Raw genomic sequence first — 16,633 nt, forward strand, 5'->3', positions numbered from 1 at the left:
TGGTACCCCATCTTTTGGACGTTAAGGTTCAGATTGGGGGTTTATACCATGACAGGAGGATTTTCTTGCCATGCTGTATTAGGAGGAGAACATCACCAGACAGACATTTAAATTGTTTTATTTAACTAAAACAACAATGTTAAGTATTCTGGATTTTTCTTCAACAGCAAATATACAATATTTTAACAAAATAAGCATATGTTCCTTACTTCTCCCATTTATCTGCAGACTTCTCCTTGTCCAGATCTATTCTGCCCCCAACAATCTTCTATTCATTGAACTTTTTGAAACTTTGCACTTTTAGAGAGAGGTAAGGGATTGATTGTGTATACAAATTTGCAGAAGGACAACAGGGTTGAGATCTGTTAGTTCTCACCTCTATATATTGTTTATTTATTCAAAAACATTTTTGCTGTTAACAAGCATGTTACCCCTGGAGACACAAATCCACAGTTGGAGAACTGCAAAACTAAGCATCTCTGATGGTATCTTCTAGACTGAGCACTGAGTCACATTGGGTAGATAGAAAGATTAACCTAAATAATCTGTACAGAAGCCCCTGGAACCCCATAAAATTGAGTCCCTAATCCGTGAAGTATTGGAACTCCTTTACAAAACTTTTCTTAAACATTATATGAATATATTGTCTCATACTATAGAAATAGAATTTATAATCCCTATTCCATGATGGGAGATCTTTGAGCTATCATGTATCTTAACTAAAACTATCTTTAAATAGGTTTTTTCCTCAAAAAGCATTTTATCAAAAAAATCTGATGTAAAAAAAATCCGTTTTTTTGTTTTTTGTTTTTTAAATCATTGGTTTTTATCCACCCTGTTATAAAACAATAAATTCCCACTGGGAGCCTTACTGCCCTAGGTTACACAGTGCTTATGCTTAATAACATGTAATCTCCAATTTATGAGTTTAGCAACTTTTAAAATACAATTAATCCCTTTGTTTTGTGCTGGGCTTCTTATTTAGCTGTTGTTTCCTGCTAATCTATTTTGGTCTCTCTGAAGTGTGCAGCATGAATCTAACTGTAGCCCTTCTGTGGCTGCAACCATCCTGGTGGTATTCTCCAGCAAATCTCCCTGGCCGCGGTATGATGCCACGAGCTCCAGGGCTCATGGTGCTCATGCTTTGACACCCATGTCTTAATCTCTCCATAGATCTGCCCTTCTCATCCAAATCCATTTCATTGACATAGATGAATAAGTATTTCACATGTGAGGTGCATGCACATCCTCCCCACTGACGTGTCCCATCACAGCTAACCCCCGCACAGCACTGGCTGTGAATTAAAGAAACTTGTTGGCAGGGAATGTTGCCACATGGAAAATTATCACCAGCTTTTACTGACACCATCTTAATCTGATCAAGATTCCCCTGACAACTAGCACTGGGTGAAAAGGTTTGGTTCTCATCAAGGCTTGGGGATGTGTTTTGTGAATTTGGAAACTATTCTGCTTTGTTGGAGTGAGGGAAGATGGGCATGACTGGAAGAGTGGTGAATGAGCAAGAAGTCATGGAAGTGACCAGTGAGAAGTTGACGGGGCCACTTGTTCTCTTCATTTACTCTTGCAGGAATGTGCAAGGGCCCAAGGGGGATAATATTCAGAAAGAGGAGCCAGGATGAGCCAGGGTTTGAATGGTGTCCGAATAGAGCTTGTTTTCTTCTCTGCCACCTCAATTTATGGTCCAAATTTAGAGGGACTGGAGAGGAACTTGTCCCATGAACTCTGCCTCTAGTCATCTGTCCTGTGAGATAAAGCAAGGCAGAGTTGATGAATCGCTTTGGAAAGAAATACATAATTGTCTCTTAATCTTTTCATACCCCGTAGGGAGGGTGGGGGTGGGCAGGAAGGGAGGAGGAAGAAAACGGACTTCTTACAAAATCTGCTTTTTATTAGCTTACTGGGGAAGGGGGGGAGAGTTGGGGGAAGGAGCAGCAGAGACTAGAGAGATGGGTTAGGGGAACAGATATGAGAATAATGAGGGAAAGTGAAATACCAAGGGAGACAGGGATTTGGAAAGAAGAGCAAGAAGTGGCACTGGTATGAGCAGAGGAAGAAGAAAGAGTGTGTGTGAGAGAGAGAGAGTGTGTGTGGGGGGGGGAGGGAGGAGGAGAGTGCTGGTGACTTAGGGAGTCAGATGCTGTGTGTAAATGTGATATTGATGTCTGATTCCTTTCCATTCCACTCCTAAATTTAGCCTAGGGAAACTGCCTCCTTGTTTTTTCCCTTTGCCAGAGGTGCTTGCTTCTTTGTAGGTTTCCTGCTAACCCTCCTTGCACTGATCCCCAGCACACATGGAGTGTGCACAGTGCTAAGGGGCCTGTCTGCCACATGCTGATGGAAAACTCTCCAAAGTCTCTCTCACTTACACACCCGCTACTCCAAAGTGGCTCCCTGCCATCCCTGCTGGAGAAAGTTCAACTTCTCTGCAAGAGCCTTGGAGGAGGGTCTGATGGTAACACAGATGTATTGCCTCCCCTTTGCATCAAGAATCAGTTACTACTCTGCACGTGGGCTCCTTTGGAATAAAACAAGGCACCTACATAACGCCTTTTGTCTGAAGGTCTCCAAGTGCTTCACAAAGAAACACTAGATCCATCAGAGATTCTAAAGCCAACTTCTAATGTCTTTCTTTTTTTTTTTAAAGCCACTGGGATGGTCTAATGCAGGGTTGAGGATAAGGCACAGTAGCCCTAGAAATAAAATCTTTACAAGAGCATGTTGTTGCCAATAACTTCAGTATGCAAAGGAGCTAAATACTAGATCAGCTAGGACATCACTTAGGCAGCAATAATCCTATCACTCAGCAGTGAATAGTTTCATAAACGTCTTTGACAGCAAAACAGAGTTCAGACTGGGAGGAAAATATGACGTAGTTAATCTATGTGAGCCTTGCCCACAATCCCATAGTGGCTGGATACTTCTGCTAAAATGATCAGCGGTGAACTAGTTAATAATGTTGACCTTTTAAACTCTCATCAGACACCGGAGCAAGTACTCTAGTGCATGGAAACAGTGCAAGCCCCTTTCGGAACTATTGTTTGTTTTGTCTGTATTTGTAAGCTGTCATTGGGACACACCTAGAAAGTTTTCTTCAGAAATATTATTGGTTGGGATTTTTTTTTATTTTAAATTTCAAGGCTTAATTTCTGTAAAAACTGATGGGAGCTCTAGAAAAAGGGGTGGTTTGATGTACTTGGCCCAACTGAATTGGGCTCAAAATGTGAAAATATCGGCACTATTTTTTCTACCCACTGGTAGCACAACACTGAACAAACAGAACCTTACAAAAACTAAACGTGCAGAAGGCTAGATGGATGCTTTTCTGTATTTAGTAATAAAAAATGTTCATGTAAAGCTTGTTGTGAACTGTTGACAGAGTAAAATTCACTCAGGCAAACTTGAACGATGTATCTCAGGATTCATGATGTCCATGTAGTCTTGTATGGGTTAGAAACAAGATAGTGCACTAGGTGAACCAGTGATCTGTCACAGTATAGCAGTTTCTATTTTCCTATATTGACTTGAGCAATATATTTTACTAATACATTGCACAATCCCACAGTACCTTCTAGGCTCTCCCACAAACCCTGCTTTGGGAAGCTGTTTCAGACACTGTTGAATGTGGACCTCTGCAAAACTGTAATGCACTGCACTCCAAGGGTTGGCAGGACTGCAGTGTGGATGCAGACTGAATTGGGTAGCAGAAACTAGGAGGGTAAATGTGGCCACAGCGAACAGTTAAACTTTGCTAGCACAATTATTCTTTTAACTGTAAAAAGAACAGGAGTACTTGTGGCACCTTAGAGACTAACAAATTTATTTGAGCATAAGCTTTCGTGGGCTACAGCCCACTTCATTGGATGCATGGACTGGAACATATAGTAAGAAATATATATATATGTACAGAGAACATGAAAAGGTGGAAGTAGCCATACCAACTGTAAGAGGCTAATTAATTAAGATAAGCTATTATCAGCAGGAGAGAAAAAAAACTTTTGTAGTACACTTTGAAATGATGCAGCAATCTAGCACCGAGAGGGCTAGAGAAGTTCCCAAGAGAGATTCAGAATGAGAGCCAGATTAGAATTCAGGAGTTCCTGGCTCCTACTCTTTTGTGTTTGTAGCATGCATCATATAATTAACTTTAGTTTATTTGCATACTGCAATCCTATTGGTTAAAACAACCTAAAATTTGGGTAGAGTCTTTATAAAACTAGAACAGTATGACAAGATTGCCATGAAACGTAACTTCTGTGAAATTCAGTGGCGGTGTAGCAATGGGTTATGTTTTGTTCCTTGTTAACTGGCAGTGGTGTTTTTGTGTGGGTGGAAGGGTGTGGCATGTATTCATATATTTTCATGGATTACATTTAAGAGTTATTTTTAAAAAATCTGCTTGTGACTGGCAGTCAGGTGTTACACCCTTGTGTGAAGGTCCGGAACTATTTGTCTGACTCCCCCTGGCAGGCTGACATGGTGGTGGGACTTATTAACCTCAGCACAGGAGTTTGAGCCTCTTTAATGAGGGAAAAGAGCTAGAAGGAGTGACAGGAAGTCCTGCAGAAAGAAGCCCTGGGAATAGCCAACTCTGGAGGTGTAAGGCCTAAGTTTGTTTGTAAATAACTGTGGGCTCAGTTGCTTAAGGTAAGAATACCTGCAAAACCCAGGATCCTACCCATTTGCTGAGCTATTCTAGGAAATGCTTTATTTATGGATTTGCGTGCTTGGTTTGAAGACCATTACGTCTTCTTGCATGTCTTTAATTTTTAGTTTGTTTCTTTGAGAAAATAGCACAAAGTGCTGGTCTACACTGGTAATGTACATCAGCATAGCTGCATCTCTCAGGGGCACACCACTGAGAGACATAGCTATGCCGACCAAACCTATGGTGTAGAAAGTGCTATCTTCTGTCAACCTAGCTACCACATCTCAGGGAGGTGGAATACCTGTGCAAATGGGAGAACCCCTCTTGTTGGCATACAGGTAGTGTCTATGCTGAAGTGCTATAGCCACTGTAGTGATTGAAGTGTGAACATACCCAAAGGTCCTGTTTTCATGCAAATTTCCCTAATCATAAAACACAGAGGAACTTAATATTAAAAAACCTGCTGTACAGAAATTATTCTACCTGGATATTGCATCTACCCTCAATTCTCCGTATTGTTTTCTGAAGATTTAATGGACCAAAATTCTCCCGGTTGTAATTCTTCTAAGTTGCACGAGGGACGACTTTGGTCTATTAAGCCTACCTTGCTTCATATAGTGGGATTTCTCTTTGTTTTTTCTGATTGCCTGGAAGCTAAGGATTACACAGATTTTCCCATCTGCTAATGTACTATTTCATAGCTCATGATTTGAGGGGCTTAACCTTCCCTGAATTGTTAATGGATCACAGACCACCTGCCTCTTTTTACATGAAGCCTTCGGAGGTAAAATAGAGTAGATCAGACCTGAAATTGGAGTGACTGGTCATGCTAAATTAGATCCTTCTGTGTTTTTTACTCTTAAAAACACTTACACTGCTGGATAACCAGGTTACCTGTACCATTAGAACTAGCATACTGGTAAATGTTGTTGAATGCCTGTATGTTCAGCACAGCAGATGTATTTTACCTGGGCATGGGTAGAACATTTAGCAGGCACACAGCCTACCTTTGGGGAAAACATTGAGGGGAAACTTGTGCTAGTTCTAACGAAGGAAGCTGGTTTTTGTAAGCTGGTGAATTGGAGGTTAAAACTTCAGTGCCCTATGGTGGTATCTGCTATGATGCAGTGATGTTAACTGAGTGTGACAGCGTCAGTCAGCAGTATTGGGCCTGAGGTGTTGGAGTGTCTGCGCCTCTTTATGGTGTCTATTCCATTTCATAACTTGTATTGTTCCTGGCGGGCAACCCTGTCAGACCAAGTGAGAGGCAATGGTGTGAGTCGGACAAGAGTTTGTTACGTGTCAGTGCCTGGAGAAATGTTGTGGCTACAGGCTTTTCCAGTTGGCGCTGAGCTCATGGCAGGGGATTTCTTACCGCTGCTGAGGAAACTGAAAAGAGAAGAGATTGGAGGGACACCCCTGTAAAGTTCTTCTTGTGTGAGCCCAATAGTGTGACAGTGAGGCCTGATTACTTCTGTTTAAAAGCTCATATGTGAGAACTTCTGCCTTTTCTTTTGGATGAGGCTCTTGGTGAGATTTGTAGCATGTAGGCTTCATAATGAAACAGCAATATCTCTTCAGCATTTGGTACTGTGCTCCCTACTCCAATTTGTAAGCCTTATCTACCCCAGGGATTTCCCCCAGTGACAGACATGGATGGCTGGTCATGTGCTAGTGCAAACCCCTGTTATAGGCAGGATATAAGCTGTGATTTGCACTAGTGTAGTCAGCTCTGTCTGAAGGCCTTGTCTATACCAGGGATTTTCTGAACCTCAGAGTCCTGTATTGCCCAACATCTTAATGGCACAGCAGTGGAGGGGGGAGCTATAGGGTATGGCACAGCTAAGTAGCAACACTGCAAAACTGGTGAAGCTTTTGAGGTGTTCCCTGCATGTCTCTGGGGAGGGGGACTCTCTCTTCGTGCTGTGATGCATCCTCAAATACTAGAGAGGAGCCGCAGTCATACCTAGCCATTGTAGAGGATGCCAGCTTTCCCCAAGTGTTTCCCTCTTCTACAGCTGCCACTGCTTGTGCTTTTGCCCAGAGACAGTGGGAGCGATATATTTCCATGTCAGAAGTCAATGTCACTCCTCTCTTTAAGACAAAGGATGTCACAAGTGCTCTTTTAGCCATCTCCAGCAAGTCCCTATAGCCCTTGAACTGGGTCTCCCTCATGTTGTAGCCCAATGTGAGGAGTATTCATATGGGGAAGAGAGAAATGCAGTTATGAGGAGCTGCCCTGCTGAGCCTGAGTTCTTTGAATCATAGAAGATAGAGTTGGAAGAGACATCAGGAGGTCATCTAGTCCAATCCTCTGCTCAAAGCAGGACTAATACCAACTAAAGCATCCCAGCCAGGGCTTTGTCAAGTCAGGCCTTAAAAACCTCCTAAGGATGGAGATTCCACCTCCTCCCTAGTTAACCCATTCCAGTGCTTCATCACCCTTCAAGTGAAATAGTTTTTCTTAATATCCAACCTAGACCTCCCCACACTGCAACTTGAGATCTCCTTATTCTGTCATCTGCCACCACTGAGCACAGCCTAGCTCCATCCTCTTTGGAACCCCCCTTCAGATAGTTGAAGGCTTAGCAGCCTTCAAATGCCCTCTCACTCTTCTCTGCTGCAGGGTAAATAAGCCCAGTTCCCTCAAACTCTCGTTGTAAGACGTGCCCCAGCCCCCTAATTATTTTGAAGGCATTGATTGTACAGTTCCATGCAAGAAATGAATTTGCTTACCAGGTGGGAGGGAGGATCATCTTGTCGCTGAGAACTTGTTGTCTTTCCTGGGCAGGAGCATGTCCTTCCACTTCTGAGACTGAGTTTTCACAGGGTTGGTTCCTTTGCCCCTGTGTTGTGTTATGTGATGGGGCCCTGGCAGAGATGCGTTCTCTTCCTCCCTGTATTGAAAATGACCCATAGGGTTTTCACTGATGGAGGGTGGGGAAGGGGAGAGACTGTGTTCTGGATCATACGCAGACTTGTGTGGCAGCAGAGTCATTGCGGCATGATAAGAGTGAGACTTCTGGCTTTGTCAATAATTTTGGGGGAATCTCGCCTTTCCTGCTCCTCCAGAATGGTGGACCATAAGTTTTGTGGTGGAGGTGATTATATTGATTACCATGGGGAGGTGGTCACAACTGTTTGTTTCTAGCAGGGGTGGGCAAACTCCGGCCTGGGGGCCACATCGGGTCCTTCAGATGTTTTAATCTGGCCGCCGAGCTCCTGCCAAGGAGCGGGGTCCAGGGCTTGCCCCATTCTGCACGTACTGTAGTTCTGCGCAGCTCCCAGAAATAGCAGCATGTCCCCCCTCCAGTTCCTATGCATAGGGGCAGCTGGGGAGCTCTGCACACTGCCCCCACCCCAAGTGCCGTCCCCACAGCTCCCATTGGCCGGGAACTATGGCCAATGTGAGCTGCAGAGGCAGTACCTGCAGAGGGGTCAGTGTGCCAAGCGACCTGGCTGCACCTCCGCGTAGGAGCCTCAGGGAGTGACATGCCGCTGCTTGAGGTAAGCGCACCCTGGAGCCTGACCCCCTCCCCCACCCTGACCCCCCCCCCCCGGTCCCAGCCCAGAGCACCCTCCTGACCCCCCAACCCCTCATCCCTAGCCCCACCCCAGAGTCTGTATCCCCAGTCAGAGGCCTCCCCCGCACCCAAACCCATTGCCCCACCCCTCCCCTCCCACACCCTGAACTCCTCATTTCTGGCCCCACCCCAGAGCCCACACACCCAGCCGGAGCCCTCACCCCCTATCGCACTCAACCCCCAATTTCATGAGCATTCATGGCCTGCCATACAATCTTCACACCCAGATGTGGCCCTTGGGCCAAAAAGTTTGCCCGCCCTGGTTTCTAGAGTTCCTCCTCAGGCTGATTTCTAGACAACCCCAGAGGAAGCTATTTATTTTTTCATTTGTCTCCAAAGTGAATGGGCTCTTGCACTGTGCCTCTTGTTTTCTGACTGGCTAATGACCTCTTGGCCCAAACTGAGGCCTTTTCTGTCCTGTCTGTGCTAGAGGCAAGAGCTGTACCACACAAAAGATAATTCCTGTCTGGGTCCATGCTGAGGTAGTTCCAGTCATTGTCCTGACATTCAGGGCCTGGCTGAAGGTGCAGGGGTCAGAGGAGGACAGAATCTCAACTGTTGATGGCAATGCCCGGCAGGATACGATTGATGGAAAGCTATACTGAAAGTCACTGGAGAGGAGATGCCCAGCTCTTTTCTCGGAGAGTTACTCCTCTTTCCTGGCTCCCTACCTTCCCACTCAGGTCTAGACATCCTGTTTTGGTGCCCAGAATGTAGGGTCATTCTTACGTCTGGGGAGAGGGGACAGAATCGTGGGGCTGTTACACAGACTTTCCTAACTCACCTTTCTTTCTGTCTAGCTTGTGAGTGGTAAGAGATTCAGGGCTAACAGCCCCTGGAAAGATGATTATTTATGGCACTCCACAAGGGAGTGATTTGTGATTATCCCCCAACCTCCCTTTGCGTTTTCCAGCTAGCTGGGTAGGGGTGGGACAGATGTGCCAGGCTGTCATTCATTCTTCTGCCAAGGACAAGGGGATAGAGCATGTTATGATACTCACAGGCTGTTCTGTCAACTTCTTTTTGTTCTTGTTCTTCTAGGTGTGTTGTCGTGCTCTTCAACCCTAGGAAAAATAAGCAGCACCATATTCTAAACAGCTCCAGGTGAGTGAAACTCAGAGATACACAGACAGCTGGCCTCGTATTACTTGGGAGGTGAATTTAGAGTCTTCTTTCTGGCTCTAGCAAACTATAAGAGTTGCTGGGGATAATGGTTCCCAAAGCTAGTGAGTCCTAAACTCACTGGTGTGGGACTAGTGGCTGTGGGGAGAAGTTGCCTGCTAATTTAACCCTAGCTCCTCCTTAATATGAGTTACTGTGAGGAAAGTTGTAGCAATGATGACTAGGGAAAAGCTCATAAATTCTACATTCCCATGTGGCACTGCTGTAAGGAATGACATGGAGGATGTTTTACTCGAACTCCGTGGGACTTGCATTATTCTTTCCCTGAGGTTGTAGCCTTGGTTTAGAGCAGGACCGACTGACACCTGGTCCTCTAGTTGGCAGGCAGGGGCCAGAGGACCATAACCCCATAGCTGTGAAACCCTTTCTGTGCCTCAGACACACTGTAAGGGGCTTGGGCTACAGGGAATCCATGTGTTCAGCCTGTGGGGAAACAAAGCGATTGTCAAGTTATTACATGTGTTGTGGGCCTCTTTCCAGTCACACCCTCCTCCTCCTCTCCCTGCTCCCCCCTCCCCTCCACCTTCGGGTGATCAGATAGCAAGTGTGAAAAATTGGGATGGGGCAGGGGGTAGTAGGGTCCTATATAAGACAAATCCCCTAATATTGGGACTGTCTCGATAATATCAGGACATCTGCTCACCCTCTCCATTCTCCAGTCATGACAGACTGAACTGAAACCAGATACCAGGCACCACCTCACAGTGTCCTCCTGCCTCTCTTTTAGGAAGACAATTACAGCTCTTGCTTTCTCCCCTGATGGAAAGTACCTGGTTACTGGAGAGGTAAGTGCTGAAAATTGTTTAAAACAGGTACATGTCTGCAGGCCATCCCACTGTAGGCCGGGAAGAAGTGTGGCTGCTGTAGAACAGGAAATGGGCAAGTAGGGGGAGGTAGAGAGGACTTGAGGTTTTTAATTAAATCCTGTATCCTTTTTAACAGGGTTTTGGCCCATAGAATATCCAAAGAGAGACCCTACCTGTGCCTCTCCACTGCCCTTATATGGGGAAATGTGGTTTTTGCTCTTACCCACTGATTCATCTTAGCATCAGCCAGCCTCGTTACTGGTTATCTCCTTAAGCTCCTATTGAAAGGGTTTTCCAAATGTTCTGTCTGCCCAGATCGAGGCAGGTGAATCTCCTGGGACAGACTCCGTTTGCCAATGGCAGGGTGGAGATTAGCTAAAGATATTGGGCGCTGCTCTACCTATTAACATAGGGGAAGGAGTGAGGGATGGAAACTGGAAGTTTCTAGTGGCTGGGTTGAGTTTAGGGTTGCATCCCTTAGGATTTCAGGGAGTGAGCCAAGACGTAACAATATAGGGGAGAGTGAAAAGTGCCTATGGAATGGAGCTTCCAGAGTAGTGATAAAGGGACCAGTGCCCGTGGGTTTGGCAGTGCATGCTTCATTACTGGCGACATGCTTTCTCCTTTCAAAGGTGCTTAAAGGGAGAACAAGGCTGGCTGTATTGTGGGGTCTGTGCTGCATTAGAAGTGCAAGGTGCATACTGTACATGTAATGAATTTGCAGTTGTTAGATGCTAGAAACACACACAAATGTCTCCCTGTTTCCTTTTGGTCATGCTCAGCTTGCTGTCATGTGTCTCTGACTACTTGTCATCCAACTCCAGTATGTTGTAACTTATTAGTGAATGTGTATGTCACCAGTCTCTCTGTCTGTCTGTCTGTCTCTCTCTCTCCCCCTCTGCCCGCCCAGTACGTGGAGGATATGAGTAGAAGTTGGCAAAAAAAAATTCAGCTAACAATTTATTTGATGGACAAATTCAGGGTCGGGTCAAATTCAGCTAATAGTTTCAGACCAAAAAAGAGGGGAAAATTCTGAAAAAGTCAAATCATTTTGATTCTTTGCTTCAAAATGACATTTCATTTTGAAATGTACCTAATTAAAATTATACCACAAAAGGGTGAAATGCCCTATTATGAAATGTTTCATTTCAGGTTGAATTAAATATTTTGACTTGAAATGATTCCTTCCTCCTGCCCCTGAGAATTTTTGAGGGTTTTTGTTGATTCGGTTTGGTTTAGCCATCAAACTGAAAAATCAGTTATTTACCCAGTTCTAAATACAAGTCTGTTGAACCCTCTGTTGCACCCTCAACTAGAGCCCTCTGGCTTAAGCTGTAGCAACTCATACTTTAAGCTCTGTATGACCCTGGTTCAATCCCCAGTGTGTTGACCAAGCTGGTGAAGTTAGCTTGTTAGGCTGTGACAGGCTTCTCCCTTTATGCATCAGGCACAGAGGAGGACCTGTAAGAGACACTTACCAGTGGGTTATGCCTACAGAAAAGAGCTGGCTGAAAATTATCCTTATGGGTTTGTTTTTTGACCAAAATAATGTTTGTTTTGGTTGAAGTTTCATTTTTCAATTAAAAAATTTCAAAATGAAAATTGAGATTTGTTTTGAAAAGATTTTTTTAATTTTTATTTTGGTGGAGAAAACACCATTTTCACTCCTCTCCTCCCTCACCATTAAGGGGTGCAGTGGCAGAATAAAAACGTTAGTGGTTATTTTCCCACTGATACAACACACAACTTTTTGTTTAGAAACTTTTGTGCTGCAAAACTACAACAGAACTGGAAAATTCAGAATGAAATGGCAAATTTTCATTTCATTTGAGGAGTTTTGCACCATATAACTTACCTTTTTTGACCAGCTCTACAGCCATTTCTGTGGGTTCTCTCAAAAGCATTAATTTTGAGTGTTCATCTTGTCATGTAGTGCCCCCTGCTGATGGCAGCAGTTAATCTTTTCTTAGTACTGATCCTGAAGTTCTGCAGTTAGTATAGACTGGTAATAGCTGACTAAAGAGTGATCAGCTTGTGAAGTCTGAATCTTGCAGGCTCAGTGTACCAGTTCCGCCTAGTGACATTAAATTGGTGCATGGCTGGATTTTCTTCAGTGAGAGCACGGAGGCTGACCCTCATCCCTCCGTATGTATTAGCTCTGGTCTGAGTATCTCAAATGCTGAGGAGATGGCGGCTTTCCATATAGGAATAAATTGCTTGTCCCATGGGAGTTGATAGACCTGTCTGGTGGTAGCGTCTGTTCAATTATTTAAAGTGTATTGAATTTGTTAAAGTCTCCGGGGGCTGAAGATTTAGAGGTTGGTTTCTTAACTAGTGTAAGTGCTTTGCAAAGTAGCTGTGCTGACTTTTGTACCATCTTGACTGTACCTTGAGAACTGAACTCTGTCAGTCGGGGTGAAAGCTGAGCTGAGTAAATTAAAATCTGATCACTGTGCTTTCCCAGGCCAATCACATTCTAGGTAAAGCTGCAAAGCAAGACAATTAAATGTCTTGCATTCCGTGTTTCTGAGGTTTTGATTTTCAATCAAGCATGCCACTCCTTCAGGTGAGCAAGTGACTTGCTTTACCCTGACTGGAAAAGACACCATTTTGCCTTGTTGCCATGGAGATCTTATCTTGCAGGGTTCTTTCTGACAGGCTTCCAGGTGAAATCTTGAGGAAGCTGTTGAGTAGAGTTTCTCTGTTAATCATATACTTGGCAAGGATTTTGGCTGGTCTTGTAAAATAAGGAGTACTTTTAAATAACTGAATAAATGATTTTTCAGGGAGACTTAGTGCTGGCAAAAGGTGCTGCATTGACATCAGTAGAGACTGTTTATCCACAGAACAAGTGCAGCAAGAAGGGGAGTGCATTTCACCCCCCAACACTGCCCTATCTATGTGCCTTAAATGTAACATGGAGTGATTACCTTTGGAATGAGAAGATTGCTAATTTCCAAAGAAATTGCCATTGAGTGTGACAGTGTAAGTTTTTGTGTTGTGAACACCTGGCCATTGGGACCTGTATTGAGAGCTCTAAAGGTCACCATGTGTTACTGGTTTCCATTACAGAGAATAGAGATGTGTGCAAAATGTTGATCCACTTTCTTGTTTTTTGGATTTTTTATTATTGTCCCTTTCAGTTATCTGCTGAAATCAGCAAATTCATTAAACTTCTGTCTGACTTCTGCTGTAAATGGCCATAGAATGCCTGTGGGTTGAGCTGTGATCTAGTCCTGGATTGACTTCCAAGTTGGGTGTGCTTGGAAAAATGTGTGGGGATGTTGCATATCTGAATCCATCGCCGCTAGCCTTACGAGTTATGTTCACTGCTCTCTGTCTCCGAATCACCCCTTCAGAGTGGGCACATGCCAGCTGTTCGGGTGTGGGACGTGGCTGAACGGACCCAGGTGGCTGAGATTCAAGAACACAAGTATGGCGTGGCCTGTGTCGCATTCTCCCCCAGCTCCAAGTACATTGTCTCAGTGGGGTACCAGCACGACATGATTGTCAATGTGTGGTCATGGAAGGTAAGTGTGCAAGAAGATCAGCTTAATGGTAGGAAAAGCCACGTTGTGAAAGGTCAAAGATGATCTGGGGATAAATTGGGTTATAGCTCTTTCATTCTCTGCTCCTTTTGACATTCATACAATCAGACAAGTTAGAGATGGATGGAGATTGGATCATCTAGTCCATCATCAAGGAACCAGTGCAAGATTGTTCTCAAGAATATGTGGTATCTTCCTGGCCAGTCAGAAGGCTGCTAGGCTTTGTCATACTCTTTTTTCGTGTTTTTTCCAGAGGACTGTTGAAAACTGATTCAAACTAAGATTGTGAAGTGGGAGTGGGAACTCTCACAAACTAGGAATCTGTTTTACTTTGGTTGAGGGATCCATGTTACAAACGCTGGAGAACAATTTGCTTTTGTTGTGTTTGAGATGGAAATATCATAAACCGAGGCAAGAAGGGGGAGACTAGATACTCACCTAAAAAGTACCGTGAGTGCGGTTGTATGGAGGTGATTAATTATGACTGTGACAGTGGCTATAATAGTACTTGAGGGGCAATGTTTATGTTCAGGGGTGGCTCTAGACATTTCGCCGCCCCAAGCACGGCGGCATGCTGTGGGGGCGCTCTGCCGGTCGCCGGTCCCTCGGCTCCGGTGGACCTCCAGCAGGTGTGCCTGCGGAGAGTCCACTGGTCCCGCTGCTCCACCGAAGCCACGAGACCAGCGGACCCTCTGCAGGCATGCCGCCGAAGGTGGCCTGCCTGCCGCCCTCCTGGCGACCGGCAGAGTGCCCCCTGCGGCATGCTGCCCCAAGCAAGCGCTTGGCATGCTGGGGCCTGGAGCTGCCCCTATGTTGGAATAAAGGCCGTGCTTTAAAGCACTGTGTGAATTTACAACATTAGATATTCGATGATGACAATGATAAACATGTATCTGCTAAGGGGACCTCCGTGTTAGTAATAGAACTGGACAGTCACATTCTCACAAATTTGAGTCAGCTTCCTGTACCTCTGCAGGTAACCAGTCCTCTCTGGGAGCCATCTTACATTTATTTTTTATATCCATATCTGTTAATCTCATGTTATGCAGCTGTAGGTCAATGTTCCCTTGAAATATTGTTAACCATTCCATCCCCTTTCTCATTCTACAGTTCAGATTCTGTCTTTTCATGATCATCTCCTATATCAGCTAGTGTTTTTGTCCTGTTTCTAATCTTGTAGACAAGTAACTTAACATTAAAACATTGGTGTCCTTGTGGTCATTGAAAATCCAGTGTTCAGTCTTCAAGTTCTTCTTAGTGAGGCACACAGAAATAATGATTTGAAGACGGATGTAATGTAGAGTAAGGCTGGGATTTAATGCTTTACCTCAACAATCAAGATTCTTATGGTCTCTGCTCTCCTACTATTATTTATGTTACAGTAGTGCCTAGAGATTCCCCCGGACAGCAAGGTCCCATTGTGCCAGGCGCTGTACAAAAAACAGTTAGTGCCTGCAACAAAGAGCTTACAGTTTAAATGGGCAAGACAGATGGGACAGAAGAAGGGAAGTATTGTTATCCCCATTTTACAGATGAGAAACTGAGAGATTTTTTCATAAGATTCATAGTTTAAGGCCTGAAGGGACCACTAGGATCATCTAGTCTGACCTGTCTATCACAGGCCATTAAATTTCCACTGTTACCTTTTTATTGAGCCCAATGCCTTGTTTGACTAAAGCCTAACTTATGTTTGACTAAAGTGTATCTTCCAGAACCCTTGCCCAAAGTCACAGGGGAAATTAGTGGCGGAATCAGGAACTGATCCCAGATCTCCCAAGTCCCAGTGCAGTGCCTTAACCATAAGACCATCATTGACCTATGAAGGAAGGCTGAAGGAATTGGGTTTGTTTAGTTTGGAAAAGAGAAGACTGAGAGGGGACCTGATAGCAGTTTTCAGGTATCTAAAAGGGTGTCATCAGGAGGAGGGAGAAAAGTTGTTCACCTTAGCCTCCAATGATAGAACAAGAAGCAATGGGCTTAAACTGCAGCAAGGGAGATTTAGGTTGGACATTAGGAAAAAGTTCCTAACTGTCAGGGTAGTTAAACACTGGAATAAATTGCCTAGGGAGGTTGTGGAATCTCCATCTCTGGAGATATTTAAGAGTAGGTTAGACAAATGTCTGTTAGGGATGGTCTAGACAGTATTTGGTCCTGCCATGAGGGCAGGGGACTGGACTCGATGACCTCTCGAGGTCCCTTCCAGTCCTAGAGTCTATGAGTCTGAGTCTATTCCTGAGGCATAGGGTCATAGGAATGGCTGCTGTGATATCCCCGTCTTCCAGTCTGGGAGACTGACCCAGATGTTTGGTCAAGCTGAAGCAAACAAGTGTTGTCTGAAGTGTTCCCTAGTTTCCAAATGGGGAAAGGCCACAGCAGCCACCCTGATGGTGAGGACGGGGAGGGCTCTGGGTGCATTTGCTGTTTGGCGGAGCTGTGCAAGAGGCCCTGGAGTCTGGGCCCAAGAATGCTGCTTTGCTGCTGGTGGCAGAGTCTAGCCTTCTTTACTCCTCTACCCCTCTGAGAGTGCTCTGGTGCTGACCTCCAACAAGCCCTCTGGAATGAGACAGTTTCTGAGCCGAATGAGATGACTTCTGAGCTGAGGGCGGGCTAGTTTGGAGGGCTGCTAGTAGAAGGAAGGGGGAAGTGGGGCTCGTGACTTTCTGGGGGAGGAATGGGAAATTGAAATGTTGATCAGAGTGAGTGTCTGGTTGACCACTGAGTACTGCAGGAAATAGATCAAGAATTTAAACCCACGAGGGAGAGAGGCAAGATCTTTGAATCCACTCTCTGCTACTAATCCTTGGAAATACCATTCCTGCACCCCCTCTTCCCTCGGTTATTTGATGT

At 44.8% G+C, this 16,633-nt stretch overlaps 1 protein-coding gene across 4 annotated transcripts in view; it reads left to right on the top strand.

Moving 5' to 3' along the window:
- MAPKBP1 (mitogen-activated protein kinase binding protein 1) overlaps nt 1–16,633 on the top strand; it is a 143,756-nt gene that overhangs the window by 79,598 nt on the left and 47,525 nt on the right. For all 4 annotated transcript variants that reach the window (XM_030559546.1, XM_030559547.1, XM_030559548.1 and 1 more), the window contains 3 exons: nt 9,292–9,354; nt 10,160–10,217; nt 13,598–13,768. In XM_030559546.1, coding sequence (XP_030415406.1) covers nt 9,292–9,354; nt 10,160–10,217; nt 13,598–13,768 — 292 coding nt within the window. The remainder of the gene's footprint in view (nt 1–9,291; nt 9,355–10,159; nt 10,218–13,597; nt 13,769–16,633) is intronic.

Source organism: Gopherus evgoodei, chromosome 4 (assembly GCF_007399415.2).
Source record: "Gopherus evgoodei ecotype Sinaloan lineage chromosome 4, rGopEvg1_v1.p, whole genome shotgun sequence".
In the NCBI taxonomy this organism is placed as follows: domain Eukaryota; kingdom Metazoa; phylum Chordata; order Testudines; family Testudinidae; genus Gopherus; species Gopherus evgoodei.